Source organism: Astyanax mexicanus, chromosome 1 (genome assembly GCF_023375975.1).
Source record: "Astyanax mexicanus isolate ESR-SI-001 chromosome 1, AstMex3_surface, whole genome shotgun sequence".
NCBI lineage: Eukaryota > Metazoa > Chordata > Actinopteri > Characiformes > Acestrorhamphidae > Astyanax > Astyanax mexicanus.
Window position 1 is genome coordinate 33431108 of NC_064408.1, and position 22747 is coordinate 33453854.

Consider the following 22747-nt stretch of genomic DNA (forward strand, 5'->3'; position numbering starts at 1 on the left):
TGAACTGGGAACACATTTAAGAACAATGTGAATAAGGACTTGGTTATAGAACAGGGTGAACTGGGAACACATTTAAGAACAATGTGAATAAGGACTTGGTTATAGAACAGGGTGAACTGGGAACACATCTAAGAACATGTGAATAAGGAGTTGGTTCTAAAACAGTGTGAATGGGGACCACAGTCTAGAACAGTGAATAAGTGAAAACATTCTAGAACAGGGTGAATGAGTAACATAGTAGAACAGAGTGACTGAGAAGAACATTCTAGAAAAAGCATTGTAGAACAGTGTGAATGAGAAGCACACAGCAGAAGAATGTAAAGGAGAGTACATTTAAAAACAATGTGAATGAGAAGCACATTCAAGAACAGTTCAGTTAACAAAAGTAATTAACTAAAATGTCTTATTATTAGTTTTTTTTTCTAGAACACATTACAGATATAAAAGGTCTGGATATACCTTTACAGATATAAATGATTCTGCTTATATTTAAATATATATTTGTTAGCTGCTCATGAGAAATAATATACACTTCAAACTCAATATACATACAGGTCAAAAAGGATGCAAGTGAAAGAGACAGACATTAGCCTAAAAAACAGAATAGACATCTCAGAGAGAGACCAGAACATAGAGGAGCTGGCAAATCAATAACTTTTTAAATAGAATAGAAACACTTGAAGGATTTTTGGGTGTGCATTAACAGGGATCAGAGATTGTCCAGTGCAACCCAATTTTTGCAAAATGGTTTGCAAAATTTAGAGAACAGATACAAATACATGGTATGTGGAAGTACAGGGCATTGCCACAACATCAGCATGTAAATAGGTGAGGACAGTTCAGTTAGGAGCCCAGCCCAGACAACAGAAGCTAGTGGAACTCATCCAACAGGAGTAAAGGTCAATACAATTTACTACCAAAGAAACACAGTACTATAGACAGGCAGTAGAGGGCAGCAGAGGGTAGCAGGATACAGCAGAAACCATCAGAGAATTCATAATCCAGTAAAATGGAAAAACGTGTTGAGAGAAGAGTCTCTAAAAGGATCCTGAGGTTAACAAGTTTCTACACACACTTGGAAAGTTTTGTTTCCTCCTCGTTTGGAAAACATGACTGCAATTTTCCGAAGGTGTAAAGAGTTAATGATTGGTTGGAGAGTGGCTGGAGATGGGCAGATGTCACAATTTTCCTAAAAAAGATTTAAACAAGCTGGTTGGGCTTTAACTCAAGTCAAACTCCTTCATTATAGTTTATTATTTAGAAAGAAAAATAAAGCCTTTAACGCCATCACTCACATGCTGACAGTGAGAACTATACTGTTACAGAAATGGGTGCAAATGGGCAGAGAACCTCATAGAACATTGTGAATACATGATAACATCCTACAACTGGTGAGAATATTTTAAAACAGTGTAAATTAAGCAAAACATTCTAGAACAGTGAAAAAGGAGTATTCAAGAGTATTCTATTGTAAATTACTATAAAAAACAGATTGACAGAACCAGTGCAAACAGGCTAAGAACCTCCTAGGACACCATGAATATATGAGAACTTCCAAGAAGGGAAAAATATTCTAGAATAGTGAATGTGAAAGAACATGCTACCAAGGTTTATATAAAGCATTCTAGAACAGAGTGAATAGGGGAAATCTTTCTTGCAATCAGGGAGCGGATTCTAAAACAGTTAGACTTGAGCAAAATGATTTAAAACAGAATGAAGTGGTGAAGTTTACTTAAAAAGAGAATGGGAACACTACACTAAGTATGTTCTAAGGAGACTCCTTCTTATTAACCTGTTGGTCACAGATAAGGAACAGTCTAAGAGTGCCGTGGAGACATCACTAGAATATATGCTAGCTTGGTTAGCATTTGCTAAAGTAGCTAATACACTAAAAATTTTATGTAGTGAAGTAGACAACATATATTTTACTATACAATCCTGATTAAAGTATAAGATATGGAAAAATGCCTTAAATAATAAATCATGTTAGAAAAAAGTAATGAGAAGTAATTTAATCACTTCACTTTGTGCATATACAGGCTGCAGGTAACTAGGAGCTTGAATGGATCGGATGTGTTCTTAAACTTAAACTCAACTGAGTAGATTCAATGATTTTTTGACTTGCAAGTAAAATTTAATTTTTACCATCTCCATCTCATGCCCTGATATTATATTCAATTAATGTTTCAGATTCTCAAAAAGAGATCATTTAGAGTCATTTATAGATGTTACGCCTGAAATCCGACCAAAATAAAAAGGGTGAAAATAACTAGATTTGTTGTCCCGTACATGGGCCTTGTCTCCCTGTACCTGACATTTATTGGCTTTTACAAGGGCTTGCATTGGAAGGTGACACAATGTCAGTTTAGCAAGTTGCCTGTCATTAGCCAAAATCATGCATGAGTGCAAGTGTATCACATAACAGAATTAGTGTAACAGATTACCCTCTGATTAATTTTATTTCTGTTTATAAATAAGGGTTAATCTACAGTTACAGTAGATACAGGAACCACAAGAGTACGCATTTGCGTCCATATTGCTTAATACAAATGTCTACGAAAATGTCAAATTTAATCACAACACAGGTTCCTTTATCTTCTTATGTTGTATAATGGATGATGACTATATTTTAACAAGGTGTTTTCTCACTGCAAAAAAATCCAAAACATGTTTCAGTAGTTTCGGACCAAAACCACTTTTTTTGTTAAACCAGATTTTGGTCCTCTGTTGGTTTACAGAACATTTCACACCAGCTATTTTGGCTCAGACAGGTTGGTGTGGAAGTGCTTTAATGTGTTTGGTAGTATTTCAGTTGAAACATAAAACACCACTTACTAGAAGTATCCAGCCCCTATCAAAGATGTAAAGATCATAAATTTGTTTCTCTAAATAATAAAGAAGAAATGGTTCAAAAGAACGGACTCATTCCGGATCTGCAAATTGTAAGGGTGTCAAGGGAGAGAAATTTAGAGACTGTGTGAGAGAGAGGGTCAGTTGATCATTTGCTGAGGAAAGGTGTGTTCTGGCTAAAAAGCTTCTTTTTAACACCTCTGGATTATCACTGTTAGACATGATCAAGCTTATTTTGTGTTAATGAGTAGGTGGACCTCCAGCATAATCCAGTAACAAAAAAGTTCCGGCAGATCTCAGAGAGCAAAGGGTGCATCACTGTGTTCTGTTTTAGTCTCTATATGAAGAACAAATACAAAGGATGAAATAAGTAATCAAAGCATGACAAGCCATTTTAACCAAAAAATAAAACCAAGTGAAATAGTGTTGCTCTGACATGAAACAGAGGTTACCTGTTACCAGAAGCCATTTAAAATAATTTGTAAATTAGGTGTTAGATTAATTGACTAAACAAAAATGTATACGTAGAATAAAAGGTAATAAAAGGTTAAAAAAATGCTAGATCCAGCCCTAGTTAAGAATTAGCACAGCAGGAGAATGTGTGTGTGTGTGTGGGTATGCCGCTGTTCAGTGACTGACAGTATCTGAGGTCAAGATGAATGAGATGGCCCAGGAAAGTACTGTAGTGAGAGTGTGTGCGTATGTGAGTGTGAGATTGATGGTATCTAGGGTGAATGAGTGCCATGAGTGTGTAGCTTTATAACAGGCATCTCAGGAGAAAATGACCCAGGGCTGTTCGTTACGTATTTGTGTCACTGCATGTGTGTGTGTGTATCTGTGTGTGTTTACCTCTATAACTGACAGCAGGATCTCGGGAGCCGAGGAGCCGAGGGCCATCAGTGTGAGATTGGAGACTGTTTCATTCCAAATCCGCACCGTTGCTACCGTCTTCTCTCCATTTGCACCTGTAATTGTTACCTCCTTCTCCTACAGAACACACACACACAAGAAAATCTTAGTAAAGATTATGTGGAGTACAAATTCTGAATAAAATGCAAATAGAGTGTAAAACTGAATTTTCAGTACATACAGTCTATTTGTGGAAATAAATGGTGTGTTTGAATTCCAAGTAGGAAATGATTACCTGAAACATGTTTGGATTTCTTATTTTGATATTTAAAAGAGCCTCACTAACCCCACATTCAGAATCCAAGATGTCTGCACTGTACATCAGCAGTAGTATTATATAGTTTATTAACACATGTTTTTAAAGTGTTTAATAATCCTGTAATAAATTAAACTTGGTGTGAAATGGACTTTTTTTGAATAGCCCACTTCCATTCACCCCCAACACTACAACAATACAGCGCTTTCAGCCGATGCTCTCAAAGGCTTACAGTATTAGTGATAGGGGCATAGCCTTGTCCATGCAAAGAAATCTCTATATTTATAGCTTCACACTTCATTGGTAAAATTCTAAGGGCCCTGATATTTAAAACGAGGCACTGAGAACTTTGAAAGTACACATCTAGTTTTTTAAAAATACTGTTTATACAGACAGTACCTTCAGGTAGTTCTCTGGGTGCTGCAGATTAATTGATTAGGTTAATTATGTGGAAATTCATAAATATTAGGGATATTTTCAATTAATTTTGCAATATGTTTCTGTATCTTACCTACTTGTTCATGCTCATCAGTGGACTTATCATGACTTAATTTCAAGATGGTGCACCCAGAGAACAACCTCAAGGTACTGATATATAATAAGAGTGTTTTTAATAAACTAGCTGTGCACTTTCAAAGTTTTGAGTGCCTCATTTTAAATAGCTGGGCCCTAGGAATTCTGCATTCTAGCATTGTAAGTCTGTTGGAAGCATAGACTTAAAGCACTGTTTTTGGATATGTAGGGAATGAATAGAAGTGAGCTATTCAATAAAAGTTTGTACTCCTTATTATGTTTCACACCAAGTCCATTTTACACCAGATTTCTCTTTTTACATTTCCCTTTTCTTTTATATTTCCCCTTTCACATAGACATGGGAGCAGAATCTAAATTGTGTTTCAAATATATAGGAATATAGGAATTCAGATAGCCAAAAATGGAAAAAAGCTTTTTTGGTGATTTTGGTTGGACTGCCTATGTAAAAAAAAAAGTAATAGATATAACAAACAATGGTTAATAACACAATTAAACTGTGTAAAGTGAGATGCTCTATTTATTTTTTTCTTAATAAATACATATTTCTATTCTTATTTTAAGTCATACTGTGCATAGTTGGTACATGCGCTGGGATGTTAAAATGTTTAGTGTCCAATAAATACAGATAAAGATATGATAAATGTATGTGTGTGTGTAGCTGTAACAACCCCAACTTTCCACTACCTGTGAGGTGATGACCTCGATGGCAGCCATGAAGCGGTCAGCAATGATGGAGACACCCAGGAAGAGGTAAAGCAGACACAGGAAGTAGATGATGGCCCTGGCGATCTGCTCGGCCAGCGGGGGGTTTTTGGGCATCCATACAGGGAGAATAATGCCGTCACTGCACTCCACCTTCTGATTGCAGCTGCTGTTCTGACTGCACACACACAACCGCACAGAGAGGAGGAGCAGGAGGAGGACAGGGACGAGTGGAGGAGGAGCCATGACCAAGGAGAAGAGAGAGAGAAAGAAAGAGAAAGAGAGGAAAAGAGAGAAAGAGAGAGTGTCTCCTCCTACAGAAAGAGAGTGAGAGAGGGAGCATAAGAGAGATATACAGAGAATGGGAGAAATTGATTAGATATATATATATATATTATATATATATATATATTATATATATATATATATATATTTTTTTTTATATATATATACCCAACCCACTTATTAGGACTCCCCCTATCATTAGTTATGCCCCAACACCAGGAGGGTGAAGATTAGCACATACCTCCTCAGACACAAGTCAGCCACTGCCTCTTTCCTAGCTGCTGCTGATGCAGCATTGCTGAGTAGCATCACAGAGGACTCAGAGGAAAGCGCAGTGCCTCGGTTCTGATACATCAGCTCATAGATGGCTTGTGCTAATTGACATCACCCTCTAGAGTGATCTGGGGAGAGCGCGCCATCTACCCACCCAGAGGGAGCAAAGCTAATTATGCTCTCTCACTGCTCTGGTTGGATTACACATATTTAACTACACAAAATAAACATTCAATCAATTGACACTCCTATTACATCAAACATTTTATTTTTTTTAGTTATTACTACACAACACTGACCTGTCCTTTGCCAAATAATAATTTCACTTTCTGTCGTCTCAGATCTTTCTGGATCTTACTTTGTGTTTTGCATCAGTCAGTATTAATATACAGTGCCGTCATCCAGACTAGAACACAAAAGGGATCATGAATTAAATTGAGTGTTAAACAAGCCAAAATACTCTGTAAAGGATTTAGGTGTTTTTATCTGGGGTGCCATTGAATTGCAGTTTCTGCAGATTCGGATCAACTCATCCTTGGTCTTCCTTTCCTGGGTCCTGATGAGAGTCAGTTTCATCATAAAGTTTTTTGATGGTCTTTGTGACTGCACTTGAGGATATGTTCAAAACTCCTAATGTTTTCAGATTGACTCACCTTCATTTCTTACAGTGATGTTATACTTTACTTAGTTAAGTAGTCCTTGGCATAATATGGATTAGAACATTACTAAAATAGAGCTTTTCACTGTATACCAACTCTACCTCTTTACAACTTTACAACTGATGCTCTCAAACACATTAAAAGGTCAAGAAACTCAAGTCTCTCTTGTAAATATTGACAAGTTCAGCACAGCTGTTAACTCAAAGCCATTCCAGCTGACTCCATCTCATAAAGCTAATTGAGAAAATCCAAACAAGATGTGCAAAGCTGCCATCTAAGCAAGAGGTGCTACTTTAAAAAATCTAAAATATATTCTGCTTTGTTTAACACTTTTTGTTTACTAAATAATTTCATGTTTTTCTTCATAGATTGGATGACTTAAGTATTAATCTACAATGCAGAAACAATAAATAATGAGTATATCCAAATAGACACCATTATGATTACTAGATAAATAAATCATCTGTGAAGTTAAATTAATTAAGTTATAAACAGTTACGTTAATGTTCACTGGTGGAAACGACAAAGCAAGATAAGTATCCAGAAAGATCTGAGCTCTGACAGTATGAATAAATGTGAAATAACATTCCACAAACTACAGATCACTCTTAACCTTGCTATGTACGTGTTGCATCATCTTATTAATTTTGAAGTATTTACAACCTAATTAACAACCACAAATGAATTTCTTAATAAATAATTTATAAACCCTTCATTAAGAAGTCTTAGTTTAAAGTGATACCAACATACATTATATATTCCTAATAATCCCAATTCCCAAGAGAATGGCTGTTGACTTCTTTTTATTTTATTAAAAACAGTCGATTTACAGTCTGAACGGACAGACTGGAGCTGGCACTTGTATTAAACAGTGTTAAATAACAGAACGGGAATAATGTAAATGCGCCAGTGCACTAGGAGTACATTTTCTTGGCTTACGTCAAAGTCTTACTCATGTAGAACTCCTCATTAATCAATTATTCAGCTCCTCATTAACAGCGTCTGAGAGGACTAATGTGACCAGGAGAACTCAGTGTGTAGAGTACCAGTACTGTTCTGAAACAAAAAACAGATCAGAACAGGCCTTTCTGATCAGCCCAGCTTTTATATGGTCAATTAGAAAACATTACATTTACCCTCACATTAACTTCCATCAAACAGTCGATCTGTCGAGTCATATTTCATGTTTAATTGATGGTGAGTTTTGCTTCATTAGTTTTGACCTGAAGCTCTGAGGTTAATGTACACTCTTACAAAGCAGCGGTTCTATTTAGAATCGGGACAATATAGAGAACCTGCAGCACACCTGCTTCTACCTGCAGTTCAGTAATCTCTAATTCACTTCCTTATGTGGTTTCTGACACTGTAAAACCTCATGTTCTCTGTCTCTCTATACCTCCATCTCTCCTTCTGTCTCTCTACCTCTAACTCTCCTTCTCTCTGTATCTCTATACCTTTATCTCTCTTCTCTGTACATCTATACCTCTCTCTCTTCTCTCTGTCTATCTTTACTTCTATCTCTCTTCTCTCTGTGGCCCTATACCTCTCTTTCTCTGTCTCTCTATACCTCTATCTCTCTTTTCTCTCTCTCTATACCTCTACCTCTCTTTGTTTGTCTATCTACACCTCTGTCTCTCCTCTCTGTCTATCTATTCCTCTTTTTCTCCTCTATCTCCTTATCTTTGTCTATCTATACCTCTATCTCTCTTCTCTCTGTCTATCTATACCTCTACCTCTCTTCTCTCTGTGGCCCTATACTTTTCCTTCTCTGTCTTTCTATACCTCTATCTCTCTCTTTGCCTGTCTATCTACATATCTGTCTCCCCTCTCTGTCTCTCTATTCCCCTATCTTTCCTCTGTATATACCTATATCTCTCTTCTCTCTGTGGCCCTATACCTCTCATTCTCTGTCTATCTATACCTCTATCTCTCTTCTCTCTATAAATATACCTCTGCCTCTTTTTGCCTGTCTATCTACACCTCTGTCTCTCCTCTCTGTCTATCTATTCCTGTCTCTCCTCTATCTATTCATCTATCTCTCTTCTGTCTTTCAATATATACCTCTATTTTATCTCTGTCTCCCTATAACAATCCATCTCTCTATACCTTTATCTCTCTTCTTTCTATTTATATATACCTATACTTATCTTTGCCTGTCTATCTACACCTCTATCTCTACTCTCTGTCTATACCTCTCTCTTTCAATCTATACCTCTATCTCTCTTCTCTCTGTCTCCCTATACCTTTCCTTCTCTCTATACTTTTATCTATCTTCTCTCTCTATACCTATGCTTCTCTTTGCCTGTCTATCTACACCGCTGTCTCTCCTCTCTGTCTATCTATTCCTCTATCTCTCCTCTGGCTATACCTCTCTCCTCTCTCTATACCTCTATCTCTCCTTATCACTGTCTCTCTATACCTCTATTTCTCCTCTCTCTTTCAATCTATAACTCTATCTCTCTTCTCGCTGTCTCCCTATACCTTTCCTTCTCTCTATACCTTTATCTCTCTTCTCTCTCTATACCTATACTTCTCTTTGCCTGTCTATCTACACCACTGTCTCTTCTTTCTGTCTATCTATTCCTCTATCTCTCCTCATCTTTGTCTCTCTATACCTCCATTTCTCCTTTTTTTAAATCTATACCTCTATCTCTCTTCTCTCTCTCCCTATACCTCTCATTTTCTCTGTCTTTATATACTTCTATATCTCCTATCTATTCTTCTATATCCCCTTTTAAACTCTTTATACATTTATCTACCCTCTCTGTCACTTTATATCTTGATCTCTCCTTCTCACTATATCTCCATACTTCTATCTCTGCAATCTTTTTTTCTTCATACTTTTATAAATTCTTTCAGGCATGGATGTTGTAACAGGTAAAAAGAATATATATAAATGTTTTGACCTCCCCAAATAATTGCTTTTACTCCTTTTAGTGGGGGGTCAAGTGTTAATTTTTTTTCACTTTGCCTCTAAACATCTACCTGTCCTTCTCACTGTCATCTCACCTTATTTCTTTCTCTTTATATATTTTTCTCGTTCTTACTGTCTCTTAATGATCTAATATTAGATCCCCACTTTGCAGGTACTGTATCATGCATGCATATTTGTGTGTGTGTGTGTGTGTGTGTGTGGTAGAGATTGACAGAAGGATGGTGAGTTGAACACTGTGGCTCATATTTCACTTTCCAAGCTCTGCTATGGTTACCTGCACTGTAACACTACACTAGCAACAAAAATAACTCTCACGCGCACACACACACACACACACAACCCCCCCCCCCCCCCCACACACACACACAACATACCTGAACCCTTCATTATAACATATTAATGAATCAATAATTGAATCAAATCATTGAATCATTCAGTTCATTAAAACTAACAGTTAAAAGAAACCAGTAAACTGAATCTCGCTCACACACTTACACACACACACACACACACACACTCACACAGACACAGTAGTATACCATTATCACAAAAGACACAGAGCACAGCAACACAAATACAACAGATAGAACAATACACACACACGCACAGACTCAAGAACGCAGCAAGGAGTGCAATTCACATAGAATGACAGTTACTTTAGTCTATATCTTCTAACTGTTATGTGAACAGACAGCTTTAGGTGTGTATCAGATATGTGTATGTGAGTGTGTGTGAGCGTATGCGAGTGTGACAGTGTCTGTCTCAGGTTACCGCGGTGACAGTGTCTCTGTCCGTCAGTGTTGGCGATAAGTGATTGGTCAGATTGGTTTACACACCAGGCTCTGACAACTTAGGGGGAGTTAGCACCTTTTACCGGTTAATATTACACACACACACACACGCACACACACATGAGTGAACGAGAGCTAGGCTGGGGGGTTACATGAGGGGACGGAAGGAGAGAGTTACACAGAAAGAGAACGAGAGAGTGTGAGAGAGAGAGGGAGGTAATTAGTAATGAATAAGTGTGGAGAAAAACAGTAGAAGAGAAAGAGAAGCAAAGAGGTAGAAGAAAGCAGGGAAGACGAAAAGAGGTGGGAAAGAGAAAAGAAAGTGATGGTGTGAGGATTAGAATGGAGCAGCATTTTATACACACTTAAACTCTTCCTTCTTCAACACTTCCACTCATTACAACTCCTCTGTGTTTCTGTGTGTGTGTGCACGCATATGTGTGTGCAGGCCAGAGTATGTATTACACTTCGTACTAATTACTCACACACACACCAAACACACACAATGTGCAGGACACAACTGGAGTGTTAAGTATAAGAGAATTGTCGTCTGTTAATTAGTCATCCTTCTGTTTCTGTTTTACCTTATAAACCAATCAGGGCTCAGTTTCCCAAAAGCATCTTAGCATTAAGAACTTTAGGATGATCTTAATATGGAGAGAGTGTTAGTGTGATGCTCCCTTGATCATCTAAGTGTCAATTTACTGCTAAGAACCTTTTAGGAAACCCACCACAGAGCCAGATTAGAAACTGAGGTGACATCACGTTTAGACGCTCTGTGTCACTGCCTTTAACTCATCTGTGCAAAGTTTCTGCGGGGGGTTTCCTCTCATGGTCTAAAAACATGGAGATAAGGTAAATTAGGTACGTGGAAACACATAAATACACACATACCAGTGAGCGCACACAAAAAAACACAAGGGGAACTGTGAGTCCAGGAGGGGTAGACAACCCTAGATCCAGTGTCGGGGGAGCAGTTGGGGGCAGAGTCCTTATTAATGAGGAGACCAGCCCCTGACTGCAGTATGAATGGGAGTTCTTGTAATGCTATAATGGTATCTGTTCAAGAATAGTCCCGCACTTCATCAAAACAAGCCAATCAGCTTGCTGATTGTGCAGAGAGCTGAGGATTGTCAGTTTACTAGTGGGGAAGCCCCCCTCACTTTGGAGACGTGTGCAGGAACAGTAGCCATAACAATTGTGTTTTTGTGCATTAATAATTTAAGCGCTAAAAACGTTTTAGAAAGTTTTCATCAGATTTTATCATTTTCGTTTCTTTGCTCCAGTTTACTTCAGTCAAATTCTGGCTGCCCTGTGCTTATTAAACCCAAAATATTTCTCAGTGATCTCATGATACTTCAACAAAAAAGATGGGCAGAGGATCTCCCGTTTTTGTAACAAATTAAAAAAAATATCGAAATGTTTAAAAACAATAAAAAGCAAAGAAAGATCGGGATGAATCTGTATAATTCATCCTAACCATGTCGAGAAGCGGTGAGTCAGACAGGTCAGCATTTCAAATCTTTCTTAACCTAAGATGAAAAGAAACATCTAGACTGTTATAAGGAACAAGTCCAAAAAGCTAGGCTCTGTCAGAATGTGGAGATTTGTCAGTATATGCAGCATTAATGTAAAAATGTACACTGAAGATAAGACATTTTTTACAAGTGATTTCCCTGCATTTTTTAATAAGACAAAGCAAAACCACATGCTGCACACATTATTAAGACACTGCTAATCCGGAACAGTTTACAGATACTGAACTGGCCTTCCTGCTTTCCTGACCTGTTCCCAATAGATAACGTTTGGAAAATTAAACAACAAAAAAATGTGAAAATGACCCTGTACTGTTGCACATTTTTGCAGTCTAGTGAGAAGAAAAGGCAACATTAGAAAGTGAAAAATGCTTTACCATCAGAATTTCTGCAGGTCTGAAATGGAACGTATGAATATACAGCTTTAAAAAAAAAATACAGGACCACTCCAGTTTCTGAATCAGTTTCTCTGATTTTGCTATTTATAGGTATAAGTTTAAGTAAAATGAACATTGTTGTTTTATTCTAGAAACTACAGACAACATTTCTTCCAAATTCCAAATAAAAATATTGTCATTTGTAGCATTTATTTGCAGAAAATGAGAAATAGCTGAAATAACAAAAAAGATGCAGAGCTTTCAGACCTCAAATAATGCAAAGAAAACATGTTCATATCAATAAGGTTTTAAGAGTTCAGAAATCAATATTTGGTGTAGTAACCCTGATTTTTAATCATAATTTTCATGAATCTTGGCATGTTTTCCTCCACCAGTCTTACACACTGCTTTTGGATAACTTAATGCCACTCCTGGAACAAAAAGTCAAGTAGTTCAGCTTGGTTTGATGGCTTTTGATCATCCATCTTCCTCTCAATAATATTACAGAGGGGCCCCTTTTTCTTTTGAGAGCTGTATATTAACAAATGAAATGTAATTAAGCAGACAAAACATGAAATATTTTGAGATAAAAGTCAAAGTCAATGTAATAAATACTTTATGTTTTGTCTCGTATTATTCATACTTTTCTTTTTTTTATTTGGGGTTGCATATCAGAATATCACAATATCACAATGTCAGTTTATTTTTCAATATTGTACAGTACTTGTTTGAATATTGAATATCTGAACTGAGCACACAAACCACCGTAACTGAGCCCAAGCACTCCATGTCCTGGACATGTCTCCGGTAAGCAGCCATCACTCCGGGATGCACATGCACACACGTGCACACACAGGTGCACACAGGCACACACACACACACACACACACACAGATCTGTTATCAGTATCACTGCTCTATAATCTCACCCGCTCTCTCCCTTTGTCTCTTACTCAATGCTGGGCTAGCTGGAGTCTGCTAATGTTTCACAAGCTAAGCAATAGTAAAAAATATTGAACATATGTTTCCACTTTTACAATAGCTAATAACCTTTTATTGTGTACTACATTTTAGTAACTGCACACTACCATTCAGTTTAAAACCAATTACTAAAAGAAAATAAGAATCAGAAAACAACAAAAAATCCAGAATGCTAAAACGTATGTAGAAGTATCTGAACAAAAATAAAGTTAAACCTAAGGGGAATATCCAAAGGAAAGTTTCAAGAACTGAAATAACAAAATTAACTCTAAAAATTCAATATTCAGAATGAAGTTCAACTTACATTAATATCCTAACTGAAGCTCTAATATATATATAATTAACATCAACAATTAACACAGAAGTTAGTGCACTCCACATTGATATCAGAATATCCAAAAGTGTTACTAAGATCACTTACTCTCTTAACACCTCTAACAAACTAACTACTTCTAACTTCCTTTTCCTTCTTCCCCTCCTCTACTCCTCCCTTTGACCTTCTTAAGGCCCCTGTCTAAATATGTTTTTATCTTTAACTTCTATTACTTTTGTACTTCACTATTGTAAGTTGCTTTGGACAAAAGTGTCTGCCAAATATAATGTAATGTAATATAATAATGTTATTATTGCACATTGCATTTCTTGTCCATATTGTGCACCCCTACCCACAAGATATCACAGCACAACTTACACAATACAGATGTGGGTATTCACAAGCCATTCCCTGAGTTAGCACTTCATGATGAATTCACACACTACTATCCAATGTGTACTTTATATAGGCTGATATAGTTTCTTGTACAATTAGGAAAACATTTTCGGAACAAGAACTCAAACACTCAACACACCAATCACTGCTGTATCTGGTTTTGGCACGATGCAAAAAAGATGGACAGAAGATCCCCATTGTCACAGCTTGCCCATTAATTATACATGCAGCTGTTCAGTGGTTTAGAGGTACTGGTGATACCAAAGGCATATCCAGAAGGGTGTATTGATTATTGTAAACATTTCAATTCACTGCCCATCCCAAGTTTTTAGCTCATGTCGTATACTGTATTTAAAAGTGAGGTAGCAGTTACTTTTCCCTGCACACATGATTCACAAAAGCTTCAATCATTTAAAACTGGCCTGAATTAAGGTTGTAAAAAAAAAAAAAGTCTGCTTCCCATTTATTCAAGGTAATGAGAATATACTAACATATTTATTGTGGTTGTGCAGGCAGGAGTCTACTGTTAGCTCTGTTTTCTGGTAAGTACAGACACACGCACTCTCACACATATTGATCTTAAAAACATTAGCTATTATTAGCAGCACCATTAGGCTCTGGCTACATTGACAATTAAAGTGACAGTTTGGCAGAAAATAGAAACAGTGCCCTTCACTCCAAAATATAGTCGATTGTCCAAGTCGAAGTCGTTTGGTGTCTGAAGTTCGCTTGTTTTTTCACACTGAAGATATGAGCATTATGTAGCAATTAGGGGTGTCAAGATTATGTCATGGTCTCGAGCTTCAAATTCAAAAAGATGATTGACAATCCCTCCCTCTAACTTACGCAAGCACGCGCCCATGCTTCGCAAATGGCGCAGCACACTGTGGCTGACACTGCGGACATTGTGACTGCTCAAAGAGCCGCCCTTTCTCCAGAGAATGTGGACATTCTCATCTTCTTAAAGAAAAACATAAAAATATAAAAATAACAGTTGTTTTGTCTAGCCTCAAATATGTTAATAGTTTTGGTACATTAAGAAGCATCTTTCTCTCAGATTAAGTTAATAATATATCTTTATTAAAGAAAAAAAATTGTCATTCTCAGGGACCGAAAAAGTCTTAAAGTCTTATTTTTCATGTTTAACTGTTATAGTAGGTTAGAGTTCAGTTTGTTAAGGCTCTAATTGTTCTATTATTTTGTACATGACTGTTCCTGTTTTTTTTTATTATTTATTTTGTTATGTTGCACATTACTATTTTAATAGTGCACACTGCTGCTACGAAAAAAAGGCAGATCACTTGTATCACTTTGCATCACTTATATATCAAGCCCACCTTTTGAAATAAGATATTGCAAATTTGATGAATCAAACCAATGAATGACCATAGACTAATCTAAAACTAGCATTGGCCTCTCTGCTGTAAAAAAGAAAAAAAGAAAAAAGAAAATCGAGAATCGAATCGTGACCCTAAAATCGGAAAATAAAATCGAATCGAGGATTTAGAGAATCGTGACACCCTAGTAGCAATAGGCTAACAATAAGCTAATAACAAACCAGTTAGCATGGTGCTAACTGCACACCTAACTTATTACACACTAATCTCAAACAGTTAGTCTCAAAAAGTATTCTCTACTGAGCTTGCTTTTATGGTTTCTGACAATTTACCAAAACTCAGGCTAATACAGTAAAGAAAGTAATGATTTGATCCCTTGCTGATTTTATAAGTTTGCCCCCTGACAAACACATGAACAGTCTGTAATTTTAAAAGTAGGTTAATTTTAACAGTGAGAGACAAAATATCAAAAATAAAAACCAGAAAATCATATTGTATACATTTCATACATTTATTTGCATTTTGCAGATAGAAATAAGTACTTGATTCTCTACCAACCATTAACCCTTAGAACCCCATTCCTATTGCGTCAAAAATCTTGCATCTTGTAGGAACGCACCAACATGACTCAAACATTGTGACAAATAGGGAACCCTATTGTTTCTAAAAAATTAGCACTGACCTCACGCTGAACTGAAGTGTTTTTGGAAAAATCTATAGTGAAAAACACCTAAAGAATAGGCTTATATTTCCGTGCTTTTATTACATTATAAAGCCTTTTCTTGTCTCAAAACACCATAATCCGTATGTTTACTTTCACCCTGGGGTCTGCAGTAAAACTCATGACGCCATTGCTGGCACTGATTCGTCAAAAATATATATATATATATTAATTAATTAATTAATTAATTAATTAATTAAAAATGCTAATAAAATGCATTTTTCAGCCAATAATATTTGCTTCTAGTGTTTCTAAATATTTATATGAGGTAAGAAATAAAATAACATTTGAATAAACCCAGTAGTGTCCAGATTGGCCCAAATTACTCAAACTATTAGCTTGCTTAGACTGTCAAGGTTTTAGCAATCTGCATCCTAGAGGTGGAAATATCAAGAAAATTAAATCCAACTGGTGCTGCTCATGTATTCTATCACAGTAATAAGATATGTAATTTCTTTCAACTAAAATACACTTTAATCTAACTATTCCTAAAAAGAAATCTTGTGTTAATTGATTTACAGTCTGTACATTCAAAAATAAGTACAATTGTGTAAAACTGGGTAAAATTTGTATCAAAACATGATAAATTCAATACAGATTTACAGATTCTGGAAGCATTTACATCTCAATTGATGACATTTTCGAGCAGCTCAATGTCTTCTGGTATAAAGAAATATAATAGCATGTGGCTGTCTCCTAACATAACTGTTTTCTAACAAGTGAAAGGGGAACTGATAAAAACGAAGAAAAAGCTCACCAAAATAGGCTGGGGTTTAAAGGGTTAAGAGTTCTGGCTCCTACAGACACAGAACAGATTAGAAACTCCTACTCAACTTGTTACATGCATTAAAGAGAGCTGTCTTAAACTGCCACCTGTATAAAAGACTCCTGTCTACAGACTCAATTTATTAGTCAGACTCTAACATTTACAACATGGGCAAGACTAAAGAGCTTTCCAAGGATGTCAGGGACAAGATCATAGACCTGCACAAGGCTGAAATGGGTTACAAAACTACAAGTAAGACACTGGGTAAGAAAAAGACAACTGTTGGTGATCAAATAAGTATTTCCTTCACTGTATATCTGTGACTGTTTTGACTATGCAACGTGTTTTGTCCATGTCTGTAGCTTTCAATGTGTTATTAATTGTCAGAAACCAAGTATAAATGCATAAACAAATATATAACTGATAACTAAACTACTTTAAATGGTTTGGTGAAAATGTGATTCTTTTAGGCAGTCAGCATGAGGGTAACTAGTGGATATTCGCTCCCATTACCTGTTAGCTATATTAGCTTATAGAAACCTATAAACCTATAGTAAACAAACGTATAATAAAGGCTGTGTGTGATTACTAAAAGACTATGTTAACTGTTTGCAGTGTACACAGTTTTTATATACTGAAATCACTATGGTTCATTTTATGTTTCTACAGGTTTGTATGCTGTTCCAACACATGTTTACCTATATGGAAGTACATTATTAGGGACATGTCTATAATAAGCTAGATATTAACTACAGTACTGCAGCTAATGTTTGCTAGATGTTAATTACTTATGTTGATGTTCTAGCTAGATGTTCACTATTAACACCCAAAGACAGTAATGCCTACTATGTTTTTTAATTTTAAATCTTCACCTATTAATTGGCATAATAAATTAAACTAAATAAAAACTAAATTAAACTTTTCTAACGCTGTCAAATTACAATGTCACCCTGGGGCTGCTTATTTATATAAATGATTTACGTTTCAAAATACTGAAAGTAGGAACTTCTGTTACATCGTTTAGCTCAAATACATATTTTTAAAAAATGTGCGTACGTTGAGCAACAACAGAAAAAGTCCTTATTGTTCCATGTGAAATATTTAAAAAGGTTATATTACAATGTAGGGCATTTTGCTAGAAGTCATTTAAATTTTTAAGGATTTTTTACACTTACGCATCTCATTTACAAATGTTAGATTTTACCAGTAATTAAAGATTTTGTCAAATAACCCAAAGTGGTTCTTTCATGGAATCACATGTAAATTCTAGTGTGTACAGTCTGGCATAATAAGTGGAATTTTATATAATCTTCATTAATCCTTGGCAAGAACATTAAGACTGTTGCTGTCATTTCAAAAACTCTTCCAACTTTTCAGAACTAGAAAATACTAGCTACCATTTGCATTGTATGAACATTTCACAACAAATGGATCAATGCAAATGAAACAAAGTCATGTTATTTTAATGTACTGTTTTATTTTTTTTCCTTCATTTTTTAAGGATCTGTAATATTTTTTTTTTGGTTTGGTTGAAACCAGCGACATAAGTAGAACTATGTGAACAGATTTAGTGATTGAGTTAGAAAGCAGGCATTTCACGGTACAATTAGATCAATGAGACTGTTTCAGCCTTGACTTGTACTAGAGAAATCAGGCTAATGTTACTTAAAGCATCTGGTTAATTGGAGCTTGCTAATGTTAGACACGCTTGGCTCAGACTCAGGGGTGTCAGACTGCAGGCTTGGAAGGCAAGAGATCCACACTCAAAAGTGTTTACCTGTTCTTACACTGCCATTTCAACTCATCAGCTAATTATCAAGTCTTTCATGGGGTAAATCAGGTATTAGAGCAGAGAAAACACTTACACAGTGTAGAGTGTTAATGTATTAGCGATATTAAGTGGGTTCCCAGTTTTGAACATTTTAATAATAGTTTATTGAGACTGTTATTGGCTGCAAAGGTCAACAATTGAATTTCTAGTTTTGGAAAGTCTGGAAACAAAAATACACTCACATGACACACATTCCTCCATCCGCAGTCAGGGATGCACCAGGAATACATCATAGAAAGTATTCAGACCCAGAGTAGGCTGTGCAAAGGGGGTGGAAATTATTGTGACTGTCTGCGTCTGGATAGAACTTTCAGAGCAGGCAGACAAGTGACTCTATAAGAAATAAAATCTGCATTCAGTGCAAAAGACTCCATGTTCCCATAGGTCAGTGCAGCATTCTTTAAAGGTGTCCTTGTGCTAAAAGTAAAAATACAAATTTTACAAAATACAGATTTTTATCTCCGGTGGATTTTTCGTTTTACAGGGACTCTAAGACTAGGTCAGTGGCTAAACTGCACCTAGCAGGGCATTACACATGTTTCTAACTGTTGTCTGTCTCGCTGCCTTTCAGTGCTGTTAGCCAATCAGAGGAGATATATTTGCATGTATGAATATTCATGAGCAAGAGCCAAAATCCTATATTTTTTCCCCACCCTCTCCTCCACCAGCCTAAAGCAGCGTTATACCAAATCACCGGAGCACTTTTTGTTACAAAAAACAGTTCACATGGCATTCATTCATACTAGAGACCACAACTAGACATTTTAAAATGAATGAAAAAACTATGAAATGAGACATTCAACTTGCATTAAACATGGCAAAAGTCATGATGCACGCTTCTAGCTTCTGCCCCATGACATGTTGCTAAAGCACCACCAACTCTGCCCTTTATCAACCAAAGTGCCATTTGAAACGTTGTTTTTTTATGTATATTATTATTATTAAGATTTTACTGAGGCCGGTTTGAAATGATCTTTTGAAAACCTGAGCGATTAAAAACGAGTGAAAACAGAATGCCATGAAATCAGCTCGCACACACCCGACCTCTCTCTTCCTCTGTCACATGACCCCGTGCGGTCGCGCGCAAGGCACACTAGATGCGCTGCAGCAGCAGTTCAGTTCAGCGAGTCTTCAGCACAGCACGCACGGCAACAGATCTCCTCCGTGTCCCACCAGCCAGGTAACATACACATCAAGTAAAATCCTACCGTTTGCCCAACGTGAAATCATTTTGTAGTAAAATGTCTCATACAGCACCAAACTACTAAGCATCTTTAGCCGACTGGTCACGAGATAAACTAGCTGCTCTAGCCCAAATCAATGATAGATAACGTTTTTTTTTATAATGAAGTGTTCCACGTGCGCTAAAAAGTGCCCTTTTTCCCCCCTGAGCACTTGCCCCCCAAAATGTCTGTGCACACCACTGATGTCATATATATTGTCTTAGTTTTTAAAAAAATCTCTTATGGTCATGTACCATTACATGTGACCCTGACTGACTCATGCCTTGCTCTCATAGCCTTAATATGTAGAACTTATATTTAAATAAAAATATAAATATAAAAAAATATTTAGGAATTTTTGTCTGATACTGAAACCAAACAATATTAAACAAGTATGGTTTGGGCCTGCCACCACTGCTTTAAAAGATAACCTTTTGGCATGTCAGTGTAAAGGAATTCCACTTCGTGATTTGACTTTTAAAATCATTCTGAAATTAAAAAGATTTGGAAGACACAAGAAACAAAACAGAAGCAGGCATACTAAACTAAAGGCACATGCATGCTTGCACACATGCATGCAAGAGCACCCACACACATACAGGCACAGTCTGACACAGTCAGACTGACTAACTCAACAGACAGACACCGAGATATATACAGTTGAACGGATGCGCGCACACACACACAAATTAAACTGGTCAGACAGAGGGAGCTCAGGTCCTGCGGTGTACGTTACACCTGCCACTTTCTCTGACCACTGCGATACGGTCACTCTAGAAGGAGCCGCAGTCTCAACTTCAACTGCCTTTCGCCACAACACGGACATTATGCAATATTCAGCACTGCAGCAAGACAATGAGGTTGAGCGCACACACACACACACACACAGATACACACAGATACACACATTCTCAAACACAAATCATCTGACAGACACACATATATATTTTATATTCAGTGTCTGTTGGAAGGTGACTCCTGAAAAGCTTTGTAAATGACATAAATGGAAGGGTAAACAGGTAAACAGGCCAGCTGGCTGCCCTGTAACTCTTAGCATACAAACAGCTACTCTTTCACAAAGAGTCGCAAATGTTTAAGGTTACATTTCATACTAGTGCCACCAGGAGTAACGGAATACATGTAACAGGATTAGGTATTTAACATATAAAGAAATACCCTGTAAGCAATATTCAGTAACTATCCTCAAGTACAGAAGTGAAGACGAATGGCCGTTAGTGTCTCTTGTTGCTCTCACACTGTTTACTAACATACAGTACCAAGATTGGACACACCTTCTCACTCAAGGTTTTTATATATATTTATATGTAAAATGAATACTGAAATAAAACATAAGGAATCATGTAATTAACTTAACAGTGTTAAACAAACCAAAATACACTGTGAAGCATCTGGGCAGGTTAGCCTTTTTTTTGTTTTGACTGACCTTTATTTTTAAAGTATTTTGTCCTTTACTTAGTTAGGTAGTTGTTGCCATAATATGCACTACAACATTACTCCCTCAAATAGGTCTCTATTCACTGTAAACCAACTCTACATCTTCTACAACTCATTACACATTAATAAACACATTCAGAAATTCAAGTACTTAACTCTTGATAAGTTCAGCACAGCTGTTAACTGAAAGCCATTCCAGGTGACTCATAAAGCTGACTGAGAAAATAGCAATATATGCAAAGAGGTGTTACTATATAGAATCTAAAATCTGAAAGTTATTCTAGTTTGTTTATCACACCTCAACTGTAAGAAACGAGTAAGACACAGCAGACACAGTGAATACTGGCCCTGTAATTGATCAGTAATCATCCTGATATGATCGTCATAGTCAGTGTCATGTAACAGGAGACTTGTGGTAGATCTGTGTGAAAACGCTTTGTGATTGCCAGCTCTGGACTACGAGACAGAGTGAAGATCCAGGTCGCCATTAACTGCAGAAAGAGGAGCAGGAAGCTCTTTGTAATCTTAAATCTTTTGGAGGGGAACTAGCATGCAGGGATTTGGCCGACTCTGTTCCCTTTAAATTGGACAGCTTGGATTACTGTAGCTTGGGTGTCGCTGAGGGAATGTTTTCCACTGATTCTGATGAACTGTACCTGTATTAGTTCCAAATGTGTCTCAATGATACAGAACTACAGGACATCAGCAGATCAATGCAGGGAGCTAGCTCTCCTGCTATAGTGATATTCATGTGTAATGCAGACGCTAAAACGGTTTTCCAGTGTGTATCTGTTGTGGTTGTGACTAATAGAATGTGTGGCCACTGGGACCACGCCAGGGGGACCACAGATCACCTCACACTGCCAACCAGCCTTCCAGGGAAGCCTGCACTGTCCATGGTGCTGCTTCCTGAGAATCCAGTTACATAACCAGTGTTGCTGAAAGCCTGTAGCTGCATGTGGATAGATGGAGGACATTAAGTGAATTATATCAGGATATGTCAAATATTTTTATGATATACAGAATTTACACCAATATTTTGACACAAAGACAAAATGCATCAACAGTGGTGGATATAAAAAGTTATATTCAAATACTATTGCTTGCACAGTACATTGATGATTATCCATTGTGTAATGCACATTATTCAATTTAACATTTTTTTACAATCTTCGCAATGAAATGCAATGAAAAGTTGGGTTTGAAAAGGACTGATGATAAAATATTGATCTATTGCCCATCTCTGGTTTAGATTGCCAGCCTAAATCTGCCTGTCTGAATAATATAGTTCGTTTTGGGGTATCTAGCTCACATCTTGTAAATGGTTTCATCCCATAGAATATTAACACATCACAAACTACAATATCTGATACACTTATCATCCATAACAAAACACCTATCTAATATTATGCAGCCCCCCCAATGCTGCCAAAAACACACCTGATCTGTTTGAGTCATGGACTTTACAAGACCTCGGAAGGTGTCATATGGTACCTAGCATCAATATGTTAGTAATATAATTTCTGTTTGATTTATAATGCCACATTACAGTTTGTCCTTCCTTTGAGAACTTTTGGTCAATAATGATTACCACACTGGGAAAATCTCACAAGACCTGC

The 22747-nt window shown here is 36.7% G+C and overlaps 1 protein-coding gene across 6 annotated transcripts in view; it reads right to left on the reverse strand.

Annotated features, from left to right (window-relative positions):
- The window catches only part of slc8a2a (solute carrier family 8 member 2a), a 48565-nt gene that overhangs the window by 17037 nt on the left and 8781 nt on the right, over positions 1-22747 (reverse strand). For 5 of the 6 annotated variants that reach the window (XM_049466563.1, XM_049466561.1, XM_015608759.3 and 2 more), the window contains exons 2-3: positions 5234-5565; positions 3700-3837 (exon numbers count right to left, since the gene is read on the reverse strand). In XM_049466563.1, the coding sequence (XP_049322520.1) occupies positions 3700-3837; positions 5234-5497 (402 nt within the window). In that variant the 5' untranslated portion in view covers positions 5498-5565. Of the gene's footprint in view, positions 1-3699; positions 3838-5233; positions 5566-7407; positions 7525-22747 lie in introns of all 6 variants that reach the window. The other variant, XM_022666566.2, reaches the window with a different exon arrangement.